This window comes from Schistocerca serialis, chromosome 1 (assembly GCF_023864345.2).
Source record: "Schistocerca serialis cubense isolate TAMUIC-IGC-003099 chromosome 1, iqSchSeri2.2, whole genome shotgun sequence".
Lineage (NCBI taxonomy): Eukaryota > Metazoa > Arthropoda > Insecta > Orthoptera > Acrididae > Schistocerca > Schistocerca serialis.
In genome coordinates, this window is record NC_064638.1 from 603,564,222 (window position 1) to 603,582,280 (window position 18,059).

At 39.6% G+C, this 18,059-nt stretch overlaps 1 protein-coding gene across 1 annotated transcript in view; it reads right to left on the reverse strand.

The window, feature by feature from the left end:
• Positions 1-75: 75 nt before the first annotated feature.
• The window catches only part of LOC126477208 (high-affinity choline transporter 1), a 361,021-nt gene continuing 343,037 nt past the window's right edge, over positions 76-18,059 (reverse strand). Inside the window, exon 13 of the mRNA XM_050103600.1 lies at positions 76-6,596. Coding sequence (XP_049959557.1) covers positions 6,501-6,596 — 96 coding nt within the window. The 3' untranslated portion in view covers positions 76-6,500. The remainder of the gene's footprint in view (positions 6,597-18,059) is intronic.

The window sequence follows — 18,059 nt, forward strand, 5'->3', positions numbered from 1 at the left end:
TCGTTTCAGCTGAAGGTAAAGAGCTGTTCGTTTCTCCAAGTAACAACTGAGCGATAAATAGAAAAAAAGTTAGTGTAGCCATGACTGTTATTTTATGTATTTTGTACTTTTTATATATAAACACATCCATTTTTATGAGAAAAATAAAAAGATAAATATTTTGTACAATGCTGTGTTTTTTAACATTAATATAATACGACAGTATCCGAGAATACGTGGGCAGTTTTTTAATTCTTTTTGAGAAGACTATCACAAAAGTAAAAACAGGAAGAAGAGGTGAATTCTTATTTCACATTATCTGCTAATGTCATTATACCAACAACAGAATTCGGTGCTTGCACATGTTATGGCCATATCTGTACCTCCTACTTGCTACTGGACGCCTGGCAGCACGTATCCCGCAACGTGAAGTAGGATGCCACGACCTACGAACGCCACCTCAACCCTATCGGCCGTTTGCGGATAACCAGCTGCCCTGTGCAATTGCTCGTGTGCGGCGGTTGTGCTAGCTACTGCACACCTATGTCGCTTGCTTTAGTCCCGGACTCAATTCTGCAGTTATGAGGCAGGCTTCTACCGCGACTGCTACTCGCAATATGGCTACTGCTGTCTCCTCTCACAGTTCCCTTATGCTGTATTTCTTGTTACAGAGCTACGAATATATCCATAAGGTTTCATTCTGGTGTACTACAAAGTCCTAAGACAGTGGACACTGCAAAACCACTGTTTACAAACATCAAGCTCTTATATCTATCACGCTTCCGTTCCTTTGCATCATAACGGTTTCTCAAATTTTGTCGTTTAATTTGTTCTGCGTCCATCCTATCTTCCATTGTGTTCTAAAAATAACAAAATAATAAGACGTTTCTCTCTCTACATTACTTTCGCTCTAGCAAATAACGGAAATGACAAGCAGTGATCAGTCAGTTACAGGGGCAAAATGATGTTATGACGTTCTCCTTGCACGTACTGTTGCTTTGATTACTAAGGTGCCTATGAGGGCAGTAACATCACACAGAGTGTAAGGTAAAACATGTGCTTAGGGGCAGCCATTTAATCACAAGGAGATTATCGCGTGGCTGTAACCTACACAGGCGTTCAATCTGCAGCTTTCAAAGTACATTAGATGCACGAAGTTGTCGCTATTACTATCTCCAAGCTATTCCCGGGAAATTACGTTTCTTGTTACGACTGCCAGCACCTGTGTATCAGGCCAAATTCTTGTGCGTACCGTAAGACGTTGCTCTTCGGTAACAGACAAACACACTCGTGCACTCTAACAAAACCAACACTCTGTCTAAATAGTCATGTTCTCCTAAGCTCTAACAACTCATAAATCTTCAGCAACAAACCGCCTGCAGTAGAAATAACATGTAACAGTAAATAGAGAACTCTTTACAGAAACTCCATCTGGCGCAGCCAGATTCGTCTTTAGGCAAACTATCTGCAACAAAACATCTGGCATACGCATTATCTCTTATAAACCTCTCAACCTGAACACTGATATATTATTTTACTTTATAACAGAACCACAGTCAAGTGAAAATCTACACACTTTAATTGCTCGGAGAGTAACAACATTGACAAAACACATCGAGAGATCGTAAAACGTCAGGGCTTTTTTAAATAACCTGTGATATTTGATAATATTGCTGTATGAATCGATTGTCGCTGTCGCGGGCTGCACCATCATTTTTGGACCCGGAAATGCTGCACCCTAATGTCCCGTAATGGATAGTCTCTTTCTAAAACTGCATTTCACAGAGTAATGGTTCTAATAAGTGTCTGGGCCTTTAATCAAAGTTAATGAGGTGTATTTTATTCTCTGTTAATAATTTTCGATTCAGAACCTTTCGTAGCACTTGAAAAATGGCAATCTGATACAGTGAAATCCTTCAAGGCAGCCCACGAAGCACAGTTAATACGTGTACAAATATTTTTTTCCCTTAAGGAGCACTTTAACTAACAAGACAACATTATTATATCAGGCAATAGATACAGTTGACACACCATATTAAATTTCTTTTTTTTTTTTTAACAACTACTCCACATACAATAATTCTAGAATACACAGAAGCTCGTAAAGACATCCATATTCACAACAGCAAATCAAATATAAACGTTCGTATTATTAATTATAGCCTTTAACAACACTCAGCCTAGTATTCAGAATAGACATCCAATGTTTACAACAAAAATAAAACATCCACATTAACAAGTGGAGTGCCGGCCGCAGCAGACACGCGTGGACTCCGGGGCGCTACAGTCGGGCATAGCATTTCTCAGCTGTCGGCTGCACGCTGCACAGCCGACCGCTCTGCTCTCGGGAATGTCGTGTCATGAACTCCATAACTGCTGTTTATCGGTCAAGAAAATGACAGAAAAGTTTTGTACAGGCTGGGAGTTGTGGCAAGAAACAACAGACAAAGTTAATTAGGAAATGCGTTTTGGAGGTTGTCAAGCCTTTGAATAATTCTCGACGAAACCGTTTACAAAACCTGGACGCTATAACACCGTCCTTACTGCACCTTTCAGTTCGGCGACAGTTGTGCAACATCAGCTAATAGTAAGGACCCTGATTTTTTTGTACGTATTTATTAGTTTCTTCATTTCCAAGTTCTTCTTCTTGTGTCTTAGCAATTACTGTTAACTTTCACTGATTTATCATTTTCACTTTACGCGTACGAGAGTGACAAGGGCATGCAGCTGAGTATCTCACTAGGTACAGAATACATTCTTATCGCTTTATTTCGTCCATCTTATACCTGAAAGCTACTTAAATTGCAATAGAGCTTTTCAGTTGAGAAACAGCACGTTTCTAAAATATGATAACGAAAATAGTAAAAACTTTATGTTTGACTGGTTTGATGCTGTCCTCAAACTCCACCTATATAATACTAATCTTTTAATATTTAAGCACCGACTATAACATCTTCAATAATCTCTTTGACATATTCCATTCTTTGCTTGTCATCATTACTCTGCTTGCAGTATTATGGTGTCTATTTATGGAGATCGTAGCAAGCTTTTCATTAACCTATAACTCCTGACAAGACTTCTTATGCGTTTCTTTAGTCTGTTATTCATTCAAGCACGTCTTCATTTCAAGTATTACCTGAGCGTTGAACTATCATGTTCAAAATAATAACTCTATGAATTGTCAGACCCGTACGTGAAAGCATACTTAGCAACGAATTAACTTACAACATCTGAATAACATCACTATGAATTATTATAATTTGAATATTCGACATAAGAGGTGTATTTCTGACAAAAAGTTGCTTGATCTTGATGATCGATCGATATTTAGCCATTCGTTACAGGTAAAAGGATTCTTAACATACTCCATGTGGCAGCAGGAGTAGAAGAATTCATATTGCCAAAATGATGTGAACCTCTCAGAAAGAAAAGAAATTCATTCTTAGCTATAAGCATAAACATGTTTTACAGCTATCACCAGTTTCACGTTTATGTCATCAGCAAAAACGGCAGGGGACAGCTTTTCAAGCAGACTTCCACAGCTGAACGTATGTGAATTGTATGACTCCATACGGATCCAAAGCTACAGTAGGGCCGCCTTTGTGCCGATAACCGTGGAAATTGGTAAGAGCTCTAATTTTTTGATGAGACGGCAATTAAAAATAAAATGTATTCTTAATGCGTGGCAGTCACTGAAGCACTTGGAGTTTAAGTAGTCAGAGAGATTGTAGTTTAATACTCTGAGACCCGGCACTGTCTCATGGCAATTTCTGTATTTTTCTGAAAGGTAGCCTCCTTTAATTCTGACAACAGCACTTTAACGAACTTTTCCTGTACGTGTTAAATATGGTACGAAGAAATTTCATGTCTGACTGTTAGCAAGACTGGAACGAGAGAGAATCACTGGACCACATGGAGGAGACATTATTTGATTCGAGATATCGTCGGGAGACAGTAAAACAGCAGTCGATGTCTAAGTAGTTATTCTTTCTTTCAGCGAAGCAATTACGCCATGCACCGCTTTCAGTAGTTGGAGCCCGAGAGCAGGTGAGTCTGTACGAGTGACACAAGCAAGTGCCATGACGTGGTAGCTGGCTGCACTAAGTGGAGACTGAGTCAACGACACTGCGCTGCCCCGTAGTTAGCTGTCTGCTGCAGCGCAAAGCACACAGAGTCCCTGCCACTATGTGCAGCTCACTACTACAATTATATATATATATAATTCCTTTGTAATATCACACACAAAATATACGTTGTACACGGCTACACCGCGTTGTTACTGTAACAACACTAATACTGATGCTCCAGTATGAGGGTGGGTCGTATTGGTCGTTGCAAAATCATACTGATGGCGCTTACACGACGAACTACGCATCACAGCGCTGTACACGCTACGCGCTTCTTTTGTCTAATGGTGACGGTGTCTGCAGATAAACGCTGAAAAACTACTCTCAGCACCAGTAGATTTCCTAGGAGTTGTGAATAGCCGCGGGGCACTATGCTTCTGGCGTTGTGGTGTCTCCAATAAATATGGGACACGGGATACAACGAGTGATTCTCGTGGCTGTCAGATATCGGGAATAATTGGTACGAGAGTAAATGTAACATGCTACCAGCCAGGTAAAGCCTGTTGTCGGGTACTGTACACATTACACGTCATTACGTGACTGAGTCCTAACATTTCTCCAGAAACACGTCCAATTAGTCCTTGTGCTGTAAACAAGAAAGGGTGAAGCAGACTTAACGCCGTTCATTACATTCTTAACGGAAAAGGATGGGGTGAAGCAGAGGATTACTGGAACAGGGCACAGAAGAGCATTCGGTGGCGTCCATCAAAGTGCGGAGGCAGAGAACGGGCTGCGACAACCATTGCTGCGGCGTGTCTGGAGGAGATAGCTTTTGTGCTTCAGATCTGCAGAAACTTACCCGCTTCCTGACAGTTCCGAATTGAAAATGCTGGCTCGATTTCTGTAAACATTTAACGTTCTATATTGCTCTTGTTAAGTGTCTAAAAGAAGTGTGGCAGCACAGGGCACAGTGTTTCAGGAGGCATAGCCGATTGGGTATACTGAAAGTGGGCACTTAACCCAGCAACTTAAATGTTATAAGTCTGCCGTCTACTGAAATTATTCTGCGCTTAGTTGCACGATGTGAATAAATAGTTCATAGATTCATATCGTTTTCTCATTTTCTAATAAAATTCAGTTCTTCTTATTTTTCGTAAAACTAACGTATCCAACAAAACTGGACAGTGACGCCTCAGTTCTTCAAGGCTACAAAAGGAACACAGTTACTTTAAGTTCCTTTGGAGAAGCGCCAAGTGTCCTTTTCCGTTATAGCTTTCTGATTAACGAAACACGCTTGCTCCTCTATCATGCATCCATCGTAACTCCCACATAAATATTGGAGAGAAACTTTTCAACCTAGATAGCCCTATTTCTGGAATTGAATCAAATACTGCTGACAATGTACAACTTCGGAAAAATTTAGAAAACAAAGTATTTCAGAAATAACATATGATCGATCTGGAGTGCTTCTCAAAGCAGAACTTTCTCAGTGCTGAGTGACACTGTGTTTGCTGTTTGAACTACCACACATCTCTGGGTTTTGGTACTAAATAGAATTGTAGTACTGAACACGAAAAATATTCATACGAGCAAAGCTGAAAGGAAATGCCATTGATAATAGCTTCCTTAATACGCAAGAGGAAGATCACAGTCTCATGAATAAAGAGCAAGGACAGGAAAAGTTGTGCCTTTGGACGAGTAGATTAGATTTAATAATAGGTTGGTAGGTCCAGGGAATTCAGTAAAAGGGGCCCAGCGCAGTGCAGGAACACTCAAAAAGTTACCTGCAATGAGAAATCATTTGGAAGATACATCGTGTTCATAGGCTACTTGTAAACAATAGAAAAAAGTTCGGTAGTTATCTACTGGTACTTGCAAATGTAATTCCCACTTAATACTTACAATGATGTGAGATTACTGTCGCAAGACAAAACTGACGAACTGGGGACATGGGCTGCTAGTGAAGAGAAAAGTGGAACACTTAAAAGCGGTGCTTGTTGCTGAGCATATGTGCCTATCAAGCGAATAATATTGTAATGAGACGTTTGTTTCGTTCGGCAAAAAGCTGTGCTGCCAAAAAGGCAGACAGCTACCACGGAAACTTCCAAGGCTACAGTTACTCTTCACTTCATGTCAGATGGTATTCTTATATGGAGTGGATCCAGACATGAGTCACTGTCTTGTTTCAGCAGTAAGTAGAGACAGTTCATCGATCGGGTACGTTTCTGCAGCAAATGTTATAGTTTCTAGTTGATTATAGAACGCTGTTTTGCTCGGTGTAGCGATATGAGATCTTCGAAAGGATGACGCTGGCGTTGATGTGAGTAGTCCCATATAGCAGGGAGTGACAGGAAGAGCAGTGTTGTGCCTCCAGCTCAGCCGCCAGCGCGCCGCGCAGCGTCGGCCGCCTCCAGAGCTCCGCCCCCAGAGCGCCACCCGCGGAGTTCCGCCCCCTTACAGTGTGGTCTGGCGCTGTTTGGTTGTGTCGGGCGCCCCAGCGCCCACGCCGCCTCCGCCCCCGCTGCCGACGGCTGCCCGCAGTCGCTCCACCTGCCAACATACCAATTCCGTCAGGCGCTCTCGGCCTGCTAAGCTCCAGTGAAAAGAAAGGAAACGTGGTTTACAATGAAGCAGAATTAATCGTCAGGTACAAATATCAGGAAGCTAGCTCATTTGTTGCATTCATGCAGTAGTATAGCCTGCTGGTCATTACAGTTGTAACACAGGAAAAAAGACACCACATAAAGAAAATTTACATATTATGTGTATCGAGTACAGTAGGAGCAATAGGTGATTAAACCTGTAGGTGGTTTAAGGGAACACAGGATGCGAAATGTGGTAGACAGATCTGCGACGTTGGGCTGCGACAATTGTGCTATCCTGCATACGCACCAAACAGAATTAAAGTATGATGCCAAATACGAGTGCATCATTGCATGCTTCTTCAGTTCTTATGCAAGAGGTCATCAACCTTTGTGGCTGGCGAGTGGTGGCATACCACTCCCCCGGCAGCGATTAATGTAGGTTAATACAGACGCTTAGGAAAAAGTATTGTAATGTTAGAATATAGTATTAGTGATGAGCTGCTTAACATTGTCACATGGATTAAATATCTAGGCGAAAATTTGAAAAGCTATATGAAAAGGAACGAGCACATGAGGTCGGTAGTGAGGGAAGGCAAATTGGTGTCTTCGATTAATTGGGAGAATTTTAGGAAAATAAAGCTCATCTTTAAAGGATACCATATGTACAACACTAGCGCGATCCATTCTTGAGTGCTGCTCGAGTGAATCCTCAGCAGCTAGCATTAGAGGGAGACATATAACGCGCTGCCAAATTTATAACCCGTTGGTTCATCAACAGGCGACTATTACGGAGATGGTTCGTGAACTCAAGTGAGAATCCATTAATGGGAGACGTCGTTCATTTCTCGAAACACTATTGAGGAACATTGTTTACACGTGTTGTTCAGGCGATCTAATGTTGCAGTTTACAATGTGTAAGGCAAAATCCGATGTGAAACAGTTTATTTCATGACCAGTTTCGAAAGTAACTAGGTGTCATCCTCCGATTCTCATATCTACAATATACGGATAGAATGTCATTAATGTAGTGATCTGCTTGATCACACAGTAATTATACACATGGTACAAAATTATCTGAAAAATAAACATTACATATCTTCTAGAAATACAATTACACATCATTCTCGTCGACATACTGAGGAAGCGCTCCAATTATAATAATACAGCTCCACATTGGTTTGTCAAATATATAAAACTTGCTAAATGAAATATTCATGCACCAATAAGGAATATAGGAGCAAAAACAGATATATCAGTAAACTACAACCGAGTAAGATTGATTTAGATCCCACGTTAAGAACCCATGGCGATCAAGCTTGAAACCACTTAACATGGGCTCTAAAACGCATCGGTTCAGTCTGATGTCGTCGATGCATAATCTTACTGATGTATCTTTTTTGCTCCTGTTCTCCTTATTTATGCTATGGACACTTTATTTTGCAAGTTTTAGATACTTAGCAATCGAGTGTGGAGCTGTATTATCATAACTGGAGCGCGGCCCCATTATGTTGATGAGACTGATGTGTAATTATATTTCTGGGAGGTATGTACTTTTTATTGTTCAGATAATATTGTTCCTTACGTGTAACTGTTCTTCGGTCATGCAGATCACTACATTAACGTCATTCTACCCATAACATGTAGATCTGAGAATCTGCGGATGACACCTAGTTACTATCGAAACTGTTCGCGAAATACACTCTTTCGCATCAAGCAATCGTGGCATCTAATGTTGTAAACTATTATTGGGAAACTTCACAGAATCTGCATATGCGGATGACTACAAAACGTTTCTGCATCTGTCAACGTACATTTTGAGCAGGAACCGCGAAGACATGACGAGAGAAGTTAGAGACCATGTGGACTCAAAAGGACAAGTCTTTTTTCCTTCGTCGATTTGAGAGTGGAACATGTGATGTACCTTTTGCATTTCTTGCTTTTATGTTTTCGTTTCCTTTAAAACCAAAGAGAAAAGGTGAAGCTGTAACCCAGCGTAGAGCCTGCGCCTACCGTCATGTATTTGTTATTTTCAAATATTAAAAAACATAAGATGTTTTCCCTGTTCCTCGGTAAGAGGCAGGACTCGCTCCCTGCTAATGAACGAAGGTAGACGCACGTTATTTTAGAGCGTAATCAGTGGTAGCCATTTTGGGTTGAGAGAATAAGTAAAAAAGTCTGTGTTTTTGATTTGTGTAGAAAAAATCATACATTGGTATTTCATTAGTGAAAAATTGACTTATTATTCCAAATAGTATTGTAATATAGAAGAATTCAAGAAACCCACCTGTGTACTTCGGAGCTAATACGAAGATCCGGAAACAAAAGGAATGATGAACACGGTCAAGATTTTGTTGATGAATACGACGATCGGACATAGTATTATTAATTGGTAAGCATAAATCTACAGCACGAGAAAGACTATTTCGTCCATGCAGAACTAATATGAACGAATATGAACCCATTTACAGCCATAGCCCAACTTCTTGTGCTTGTCCGAGCGCCGAAACATTAATCTCATTATTTCCATATATCCAATCATTTATTATATATATTTTTATTATATTGTAAACAGGAGTAGTAGTGGTAGGAGGTACGCTCCGCCATGCATCGTATCGTTGCTTGCGGAAAACGTTTGTCGATGTGGATGTAGATGAATCCGTAACTACCTACTTTCAGTGGTTAAGAGATCTTTAGAAGCTGGTAGCCTTGACAACAGTAGAATGCTCCTTGCATCAACATGGGTCAGGACAGAACGGGAAACATGTGCTCTCGTCTTTTTGCAAGACAATCTTACGGATCTCTAAGCTAGGCTGCTCCCAAAAACGTTAACCCACAGATGACTGTGCTTTGTACGCAGTGCCACACCGTACTATTACGCAAGCTGCTGGGCTCGAATGAAATTGGTGAATGCAAGCCGGCAACGTACGTCTTCCTCGGAGCATCCACACATGGATATTTCCATCCGACTACTTTAGAAGAACCGGGACTCACTTGAAATGACGATAAAATACCATTCTTATGTCCAGTATTGTTGGAGGCACTACTGTAGGGGCGCCTTCCGCTGCTGCAAGCAACACTCATGGCCTTGCACTAGTTCTCGAGGTGTCGTCGCAAGGCGTGTGTGGAACCTTAGAGTACACCCGGAGTTCAACTTCCCAGCAAGAAAAACGCAGACTTTCCTATCTGGCACACATTTACAGTACATTCAATAAAGTAACCGTGAAATAGTGGCAGAAAATGAAGCAATATCGGATAACTATACAGGGCAGTCATGTCACACAACTACAATTAAAAAGTACACATGAAGTAACCTCGGTCATTCAAGACGAAGATTTTCTCACAGGGAGAAATGGTAGCGTATTTAAGACACAGAACTCTTATCCATGTGTATAGTACAAATATCCGCCTCACTGTACAGTTTTTTCCCTGACGTTCCTGTAAAACATAAGAGGCTAATGTAGAGGCAGTTCCATTGAAAAGCATGTAGCTATTTACCCAAGTTTCTGTTTGTCTGCAGGAGACAGTCAGTTAGTCAGATTAAGAGGGGGAGCATGCTTGGGGTGGCCTGTTTCGTGCTCGCTGAGGGCAAACATTGCCATGCCAAGAGAACAACTGAGTATGACGCTTTTGCCATTTTTGTATGTACATCAAAGGATGGGAAACAGTGACGGTGACCGACCAGTGTGGAATGTTGGCTGCTTGCGCTCCAAAATTTTGGTCTACCCAATTGAATGAGTCGCCTCCGCCGTTGTGCTTCGTGCGAAGAGGCTGACCAATCGATGAGACACTCCCCCAACCTCGTATTTGTTAATATACGTTTTGTATACAAAGAGTGGGAAGTTTCAGCTGTGTTTCCCTAGTATTTTCGGTTTTATTTTTCATAAAATAAGCGGTATTTTCTTTCGTCACATTCGCAACAACGTTTAGTGGTCCTCTCCATGGCAAGCTATTTTTACAGTGAAGGGTTGGAAGTTTTGAATTAAGATTCTGGGCTATTCGTCTCCCGGCGGCCGACGTGCCGATCGGTGCACACTAGCTAATGTTTGAAGAAATGTAAGTTCCGCACTTGTGATAGCTCGCTCCACGTAACTTATGTCGCTTGACTGGTTATAATTTGTGACATCCTTTTGTCTCCCTCACTTTGAATTTACGGACTGGCCAGATGAGGAGATCTTATTTTGTTTCCTCCACATAGTCTTCCAAATAATCTTGTTATTCCCCCCGCAGTGTTAGCGTTATTATAAAATTTCATTTGAGCTTTATACCTGTTACTCGCAGTCTTGACTTAGATATCAAGATCGCTTACTGTTCTACAAATTTCCATGATTAGCTAAACCACAAATAATAAATATAATGCATTTCTAAGCTGTTGCTCTCACTGTGGCGGTGTTTTTGTTGTGTGCAGGTGCTAGATTCAACGACCATTAATTTAGGAATTCAGAGAAGGAAATGAGTGTATCCGTCGGTCGCCTTTTATGTCTACAGTTTTGTTTATTGACCAGAGAAAGTGATTTCGATTTCCCCTTGATCTGAAACTAGGTTTACTGTTGTTCCGTAATGCTACGACTAACGAACTTTAAGACAGAGGTCACAACTTTCATTCGTTTCTTACGAACAGAAATATCACTGTTGTGGGTTCTGTATTGTTATTGACTACGTTTGTCAGTAACACGTAAATCGTGAGACAGATCTTTTTAATAAAAGTACCCTGAAAATCTTAAAGTTTTCCGGGTGTTATTCCTCGTCCTGAATAAAACACGAGTCGAAATCATAAGAGCAACACAGAGAACAGAAAGGCGGTGTTTTGCCAAAGTAGAAGAACACTGGATTATGAGCAGAAATGTCTTTGAACCGAGTGACCGACGCCGATCGTATTGGCGAGATGTTAATAAGAAATGCACGAATTAATATTATGCTGCATTTCTCAGGCAGATAAATAAGCTGACTATGTAACACAGTGAACGTGATGTAACTAATGTCTGTTGTTAACTGATGTTTGGGCAGCGTACGTTCCACCTGTTGTAAACCAGGTTGCATACGAAGTCCATTTTGGTTGGTTGGTTGTTTTTGGGAAGGAGACCAGACAGCGAGGTCAGCGGTCTCATCGGATTAGGGAAGGACGGTGAAGGAAGTCGGCCGTGCCCTTTGAAAGGAACCATCCCGGCATTTGCCTGGAGCGATTTAGGGAAATCACGGAAAACCTAAATCAGGATGGCCGGACACGGGATTGAACCGCCGTCCTCCCGAATGCGAGTCCACTGTCTAACCACTGCGCCACCTCGCTCGGTTAGTCCATTTTCCTCCAGCTTAATTGTCAGCAAATTAAACCCACTCATCAACCACAGACAACATAACACCGCAAGTGGAACTCTCATCCTATGAAGCCAACGTGTCGTTATACTACACCATGATAAACTCTGCATAACACTTGCTAAAACACTTTGAAATTTACCAATAATAACATTCACGCAAGGCAAAAATTACACCGATTGGTCTCCGAAAATTAATCTTTTCTTAACAGATAACTATCCCACGCAATCAGCTACAACAATAGAATATTAAGAAAGAAGAAAATTTGAAGAAACTTTTATGAACGGAGGAGATGCTTTTTATGAACGGAGGAGATGTTATTACAGCCAAACCACACCTTAAAATGGGACGGTATACGAGAAACAATGGCGTGCATTCTTTTCTCGCATAGAAAAAACACAGTCCGGCATAGCCAAATATTATCTTTTCTGCTTCTAGTAAGCTATTTACGGTTTCTCTCTCGTACAGGTAATACCTGTCCTGATCTTCCATTGGTTGTATTCTCTTACTGTCGTATCGACTGACATTTTTATACGAAAACAACTGCAATTAGTTTCTGGCTGACTGCATCGGTGAAAGCGAAGGAAGCTTTTTGGATAGGATTTGGTTGTAAGTCCATGAAAGTACATGTAAACCACTAGATCCTTGTGGATATGGCGATTTCTTTGGAGACCAGCCAGAATTTTCGACGCCGTTGTTCCTCGGGACTTCTGAGAATGTTGTTCAATTTTTCAAGGTTTTTGCGCTTCATATAAACGGAATATTAGGTTGTTTTTTCTGATGGCTTAAAAAATTATTTGACAAGTTCCGTGCTGCCGAAATTAGAAGTTTTTATTCACGTGAATCGTAAAGTTCGGAACAGTTCCTTAGGAAGAGCCGCTAGTAACCATCATAGATTTGTGTGAAAGAAAGACTTTAATAAACCAGCTGTGAAACGATGTAAACTACTGAAAATACGTACGAAAATGTGGCAAATTAGTGATGAAGACGAGAACATTAAAAATGCACCTCCACCTAGGAAAATTGTTCGGAAAGAACAGCACAAGAAAATCTATGCGTTGCATTTGTAGAAAGAGAAGTAGAAACTTGACCATAACCATTTGTAATTGTAAAAAGAATTGTGGTATGCTGACACTGTTGGGAAAATACCCTATAAGTCAATAATTTGAAGCACTTGAATAAACCTGTCAAGAAGACGTTGAGCGTCCGAAAAAGCTTCAGCGGTGAAAACCAGTTCTAATGTAATGTCAGTCTACTGTATCCCGCAGCAGTTACGTTCGAGAGGTGATTATTCAGCGCCGCATGGAACGGAATGAAGAATGAGTTAGATGAGCTCATGGACAGCTGTAGACTTACTTCTGTTAATACAGAAGCGATAAACTTGTAAACACGCAAATTTTTAAACTTTTTCACCACTCTGAGCACATCTAGGGTAACTGACTGAGTAAGTGGTTTCATCACGTGGAGATAGTTTACTGAATTTCACTTTACATCCTAAGCGCTTCCTCATGTTTTTCCACAACTCAGCGATATCTCTGGGTTATTAATCGCTATACTGTCAGTATCTCGTAGAATAGGCAGTGCTGGTGTTGCTCTTGACTTCTACCTGAATCTTGTAAAAACGTAACTCGTGCTCGGAAGACTTTTCTGCTGATCTGTGCCAGCATTACACACTGAGAACTCTAACATTCTTCCATCAAGCTATTTGCCCCCTTTCAGTGCAATGCACTTTGCAGCACGCTGTTGATGTGTTTAATATCTTACATGTACGCAGTGTCCCATCTAACTGGAATCTGCAAGCACTATGCTAATTTTAATGCAACAAGATAATAATTCAGCCCAAGATTGATTGATTACAGAAGCCCTATCTTCTTGTGCTACCAAAAATCACTTAAATGGGTTTTTTTTAAAAAAAAATACAATGATCTGTAGCATTTATAATGGTACTGCGTTTTTTGTGCCAGAATAGCTGATCCGTATGAGAGAGATTTAGTGATATAACTATTTCATATATCTGAAAAGAATCATGGAGTAAAAATACATTGAATACGGAAATTGTTTTACTGTTGTTACGGCAGTTGAATGATGCGTCACTTTTTACGGTAGTTCGGGTCGAAAAGGCGAGTCAGGTGTGATGTTTACGCCGTTCTCGGCCGAGACTATTAACTGGAATATTCTTCCAGATGACGTATTGTTCCAACAGCTGCACCAACATTGTAAAAGTCTCCATATTCAGAGTATTTTTACTCCATAATTTCATGTCACATATACAAAAGAAGTATATCACGTAACTTGTCTCATATAGATCTATTACTCTGGCGCAAATGTACAATAGTCCTTTTTTTTTAGTGACCACGGTATTTTTTTACAGTATGATATTCAGTTTATTTTCGGTAGCACAAGCAGATACGACTTTTGGGATCGAACAGTCTATGACTGGACCACTTTCTTGTCACAGAAAAATTAACACAGTTCTTACAGACGCTAACGTTGGATGAAATGCTCTATGCATACGCAAATAAGCATGTAAATCTCTCTAATTTGTTATTTTTTCTCGTTGGTTCGTGTACATGTAAAATAGGTGATTTTCGTGTAGCTCTGGTCCGTAATAAAACATACTCCAAGAGCAAAATGCTTGATCAGGATTGCACTACTTCCCTAGCAGGATTGATTAAACGCAGTTGGCAACTATTTTTTACATTGTTTATCCAATCTGTACCTGAAAATTGAGTTTTCACCGATAGCTGACTTTCCTCGTGAGAGACTTTTCTAGTAATATTTTACTCTCATTATACTTCCAGGTGTAATAATTTAATAACAATGTTTTGGGCTTAAATTAACATTCTTTGAGAAAGCAAATGGTTGCTATAAAGACAAATATGGCCATTATAATTCTGAAGCAATATTACAGTAACAATCATTTTCTCCTGTGCCGATCATTCCTGAAATAATGTCCTGTTTTCTGAGAGTAAAAATTTTTCATTGTCAAGCTGAAATTTTACAGTTTCGTTGTTTCGACTTCCACTGAAATTTTCTTATGTAGCATATTCTTATTTCTTGTTCCTACTTCGGAAAAAGCAAAATGATCCTTTCTTATTCTGATTTACATCTCTGCCTCTGCATCATCCTTGACAATCTGTTTCACGCACTTTAATCATAAGTATGGTACTACACTTCTTCCATCTACTGTTCGTTTCGAAGTTATAGATTTCCTTACACACATTCCACAAGACTGTCTCTTCATCTAGTGCAGATTTCCCTTAGACTTTCTTTCCTTATCTGTTCCTTGTACCTCTTCATTTCGTACTTTTTCTGACTGTATTCTTCGGTAACAGAACATTTCGAATCACTGGCCTTTCTAACGTGCAAAATCGTATTTCAGATTGCATAACCAGTTCATAATCCTATTAAACATGTGGAAATGTGTTGGCATTTCAGCTGTATTGGAGACTCTTAAATGATTTTCTTTAATTAATGTTTTGTTCTACTATACTAATTTACAAATATACATCTATTGGTAATTAACGTTTATACTCACATTATTAAATTATTTACTTTAGTATGTCTTTTACTGGTGAAGTTTTAGCTGGCTACATACTTTTCTCTTGTTCTGTAAAGACAAGAGCTTTTCAATAACTGTCGTTTACCTGTTCAGTTTAACTACTTACGAACATAACGGATTTCTCATTGCAAGTGTCAATAATTACTTCCGCGTTTAGAAAGTCTTTTTGTTGACCTATCTTTACTGCGACTTCCTTCTGGTATTATGTACATTCAACCGTATGCGTTTACGCCGTTGATTATCATACGGTGTGTACATGTCGAGTCTCAAGACACTTCGCCCTGTGACCTTTCTCGTAAACAGCTCCCTTCATCGTTTCTATACATTAAATGGCAGTTTAACTTATCGCTTTCTGACACAGTCTTACAGTATTATGCTTCAGATTTAATATATATTTTTTTAGCTATTTCTTTATTTTCACACTGCAAGAGAGAAGTTTACCAGAATAATGGGTCAGATTCGTGTTTGCCCTTGCATAGTTATAGGAGAACATTGCAAAATCTTCCCTAGGAAAGACCTTCCGCTCGTATGTAGGATTTCTAACACTCTCTGATCAAGTCTGTGATTTTAGACCGCAAATATTAGATTTTCTGCGCTTCAATCAATTTAGTTAAAGGTAGCGAAACTGAAGTGGACGAATTGTGCTCACAAGTCGATATACTCATCTTTTCAGCACTTGCCGTCAGTTGCTTATTCTCTTTACGGTGATGGAGATTAAAATTGTATAAATAATTCGTTGTTTGGGACAACAGGGAGGAAGCCAGTAATGAAACACATATTAGAAGAAAATATTCTTTACTTCCAATAGTCAACGTATCGATAATAGGAAGAACAATATCACGTTATATTCTTCAGGTGGGTCAGGAATTCTCATTTGGCAGGATGTGAAGAGTGTGTTCAGGTCTCTCAGTTAGGCCACTGTGGGATGCTACAATAGGAAAATAGTCTACTACAAAACATTTTACTCAGGTTAAGGCACTTATATCAAATCTAGTAAAATATTATTATCTTAGGCATTTCTATACATTTAGAATTTATCTCATCATTTCGTAATTCGCGACTGACAAACATCCTGATTGCTTTGTCTGCCACTTCGTGTGTCGAAGTGCGTTTCATCACGATTAGAGTATGATCCTAAATCGTATAGGCATTCGCATGTATTTGCAATCCTTTTTATGCTTCTTTGACCTTCATAAAGCATTTTCTCCGTTGCTTCTCGTTTTGGAGTTTGTCTTTGTCTCTTGTGATTTATAAGTTACGTGTTTGTATAGTATAAAAATAGCAGGAAAATTTCAAACTTTCATGTCATTTCAAGTCCTTCCCCTATCAAAATTATTTAGTTATCACATCATCAGCAAACACATTCCATTTTGTAATAAATAACAAACTTTCATCCCCTCTTAGATGTTAATCTAAATTTTCAACTTTCTCATATATTTCTTGTGTAACCTCTGACGATAAATATTTTGTGTTGACGAATGAGGCCTATTTCTTTCCTGTTAGTAAGAATTTTGAAATTATATCCTCTTATATCATTATAACGCAATATTTTGTTATATATTTCTGCGTGTAACGTGGATTTTAAAAAATAAAAAATTATGAAATTACTTTTTTGAGAGTCTCTAAAATCTTGATAAATATAAAAACCATAGTGACCCTCTAATTCGACGGTTTATTCGAATACGTAGTTATAAAATTGACATAAGTCATAGTCAAGAAATGAATATCATTCCCGGCAGTGACTGTTTAAGATGTATTAAGTATTTCATTATTATACACAATGCATTCAACGTATGCCGCGTATTTTTCTGAAATAAAAGTTTTTTTACGTACAACATATTTCTCAGCGTTTATCCAATTAGGAATATACGGGTTTCGTCGTCCGCGAGAGGCCTATTTCTTGTAGTTTCCCAAGTTTCCAACTCCGGAAAATGAAACTGATGATAATTACGACTTTTCTTAGTCTTCTCCAGCTCTGGTTGTTATGAATGTCACCCGTGACTATTAATTGCTTTTTAACTTCCTCATTATAACAAATGGCCATTTTCCGTACAATATGGGTAATAGCATAAGCATATAATTACAGTAGGCAGCGTCACAGATAACCTACGTTTACTAGTCTTGTTCTCATTCGGAGATCTCTATGACATTTTACAGCTGTATGAAGTATTCCTTTTTATTTCATTTCTATTGCAATTTTTCTCCTTTTTATCTTCGTCCAGGCACAATAGCCCCTTTCCATGTGGTGTATACGAGTTGTGTTAGATGTATCCGTTGAGTGTGGGTGAATGTAGTGGGCGTGTTTATAATGTGTGGTCATGTTTGAGCAGTATGATTATGAGAGAAAGCTAACGATGAAACCCGGTGGTGGCACGTAGCCTGCACCTCTCAAATGGCATCAAGGTGTCGCTGAGCTTCGGAATTGTCCATCACTCCATGATTCCTCATGAAACGCCTTGTCTTTTCTGACTGTCGGTCATGAATCATGATTCTACCTATAAAATTGAGTTAAGAACTATCTGGGTGTATGCTGTACCACAGTGTGAGATACATGGA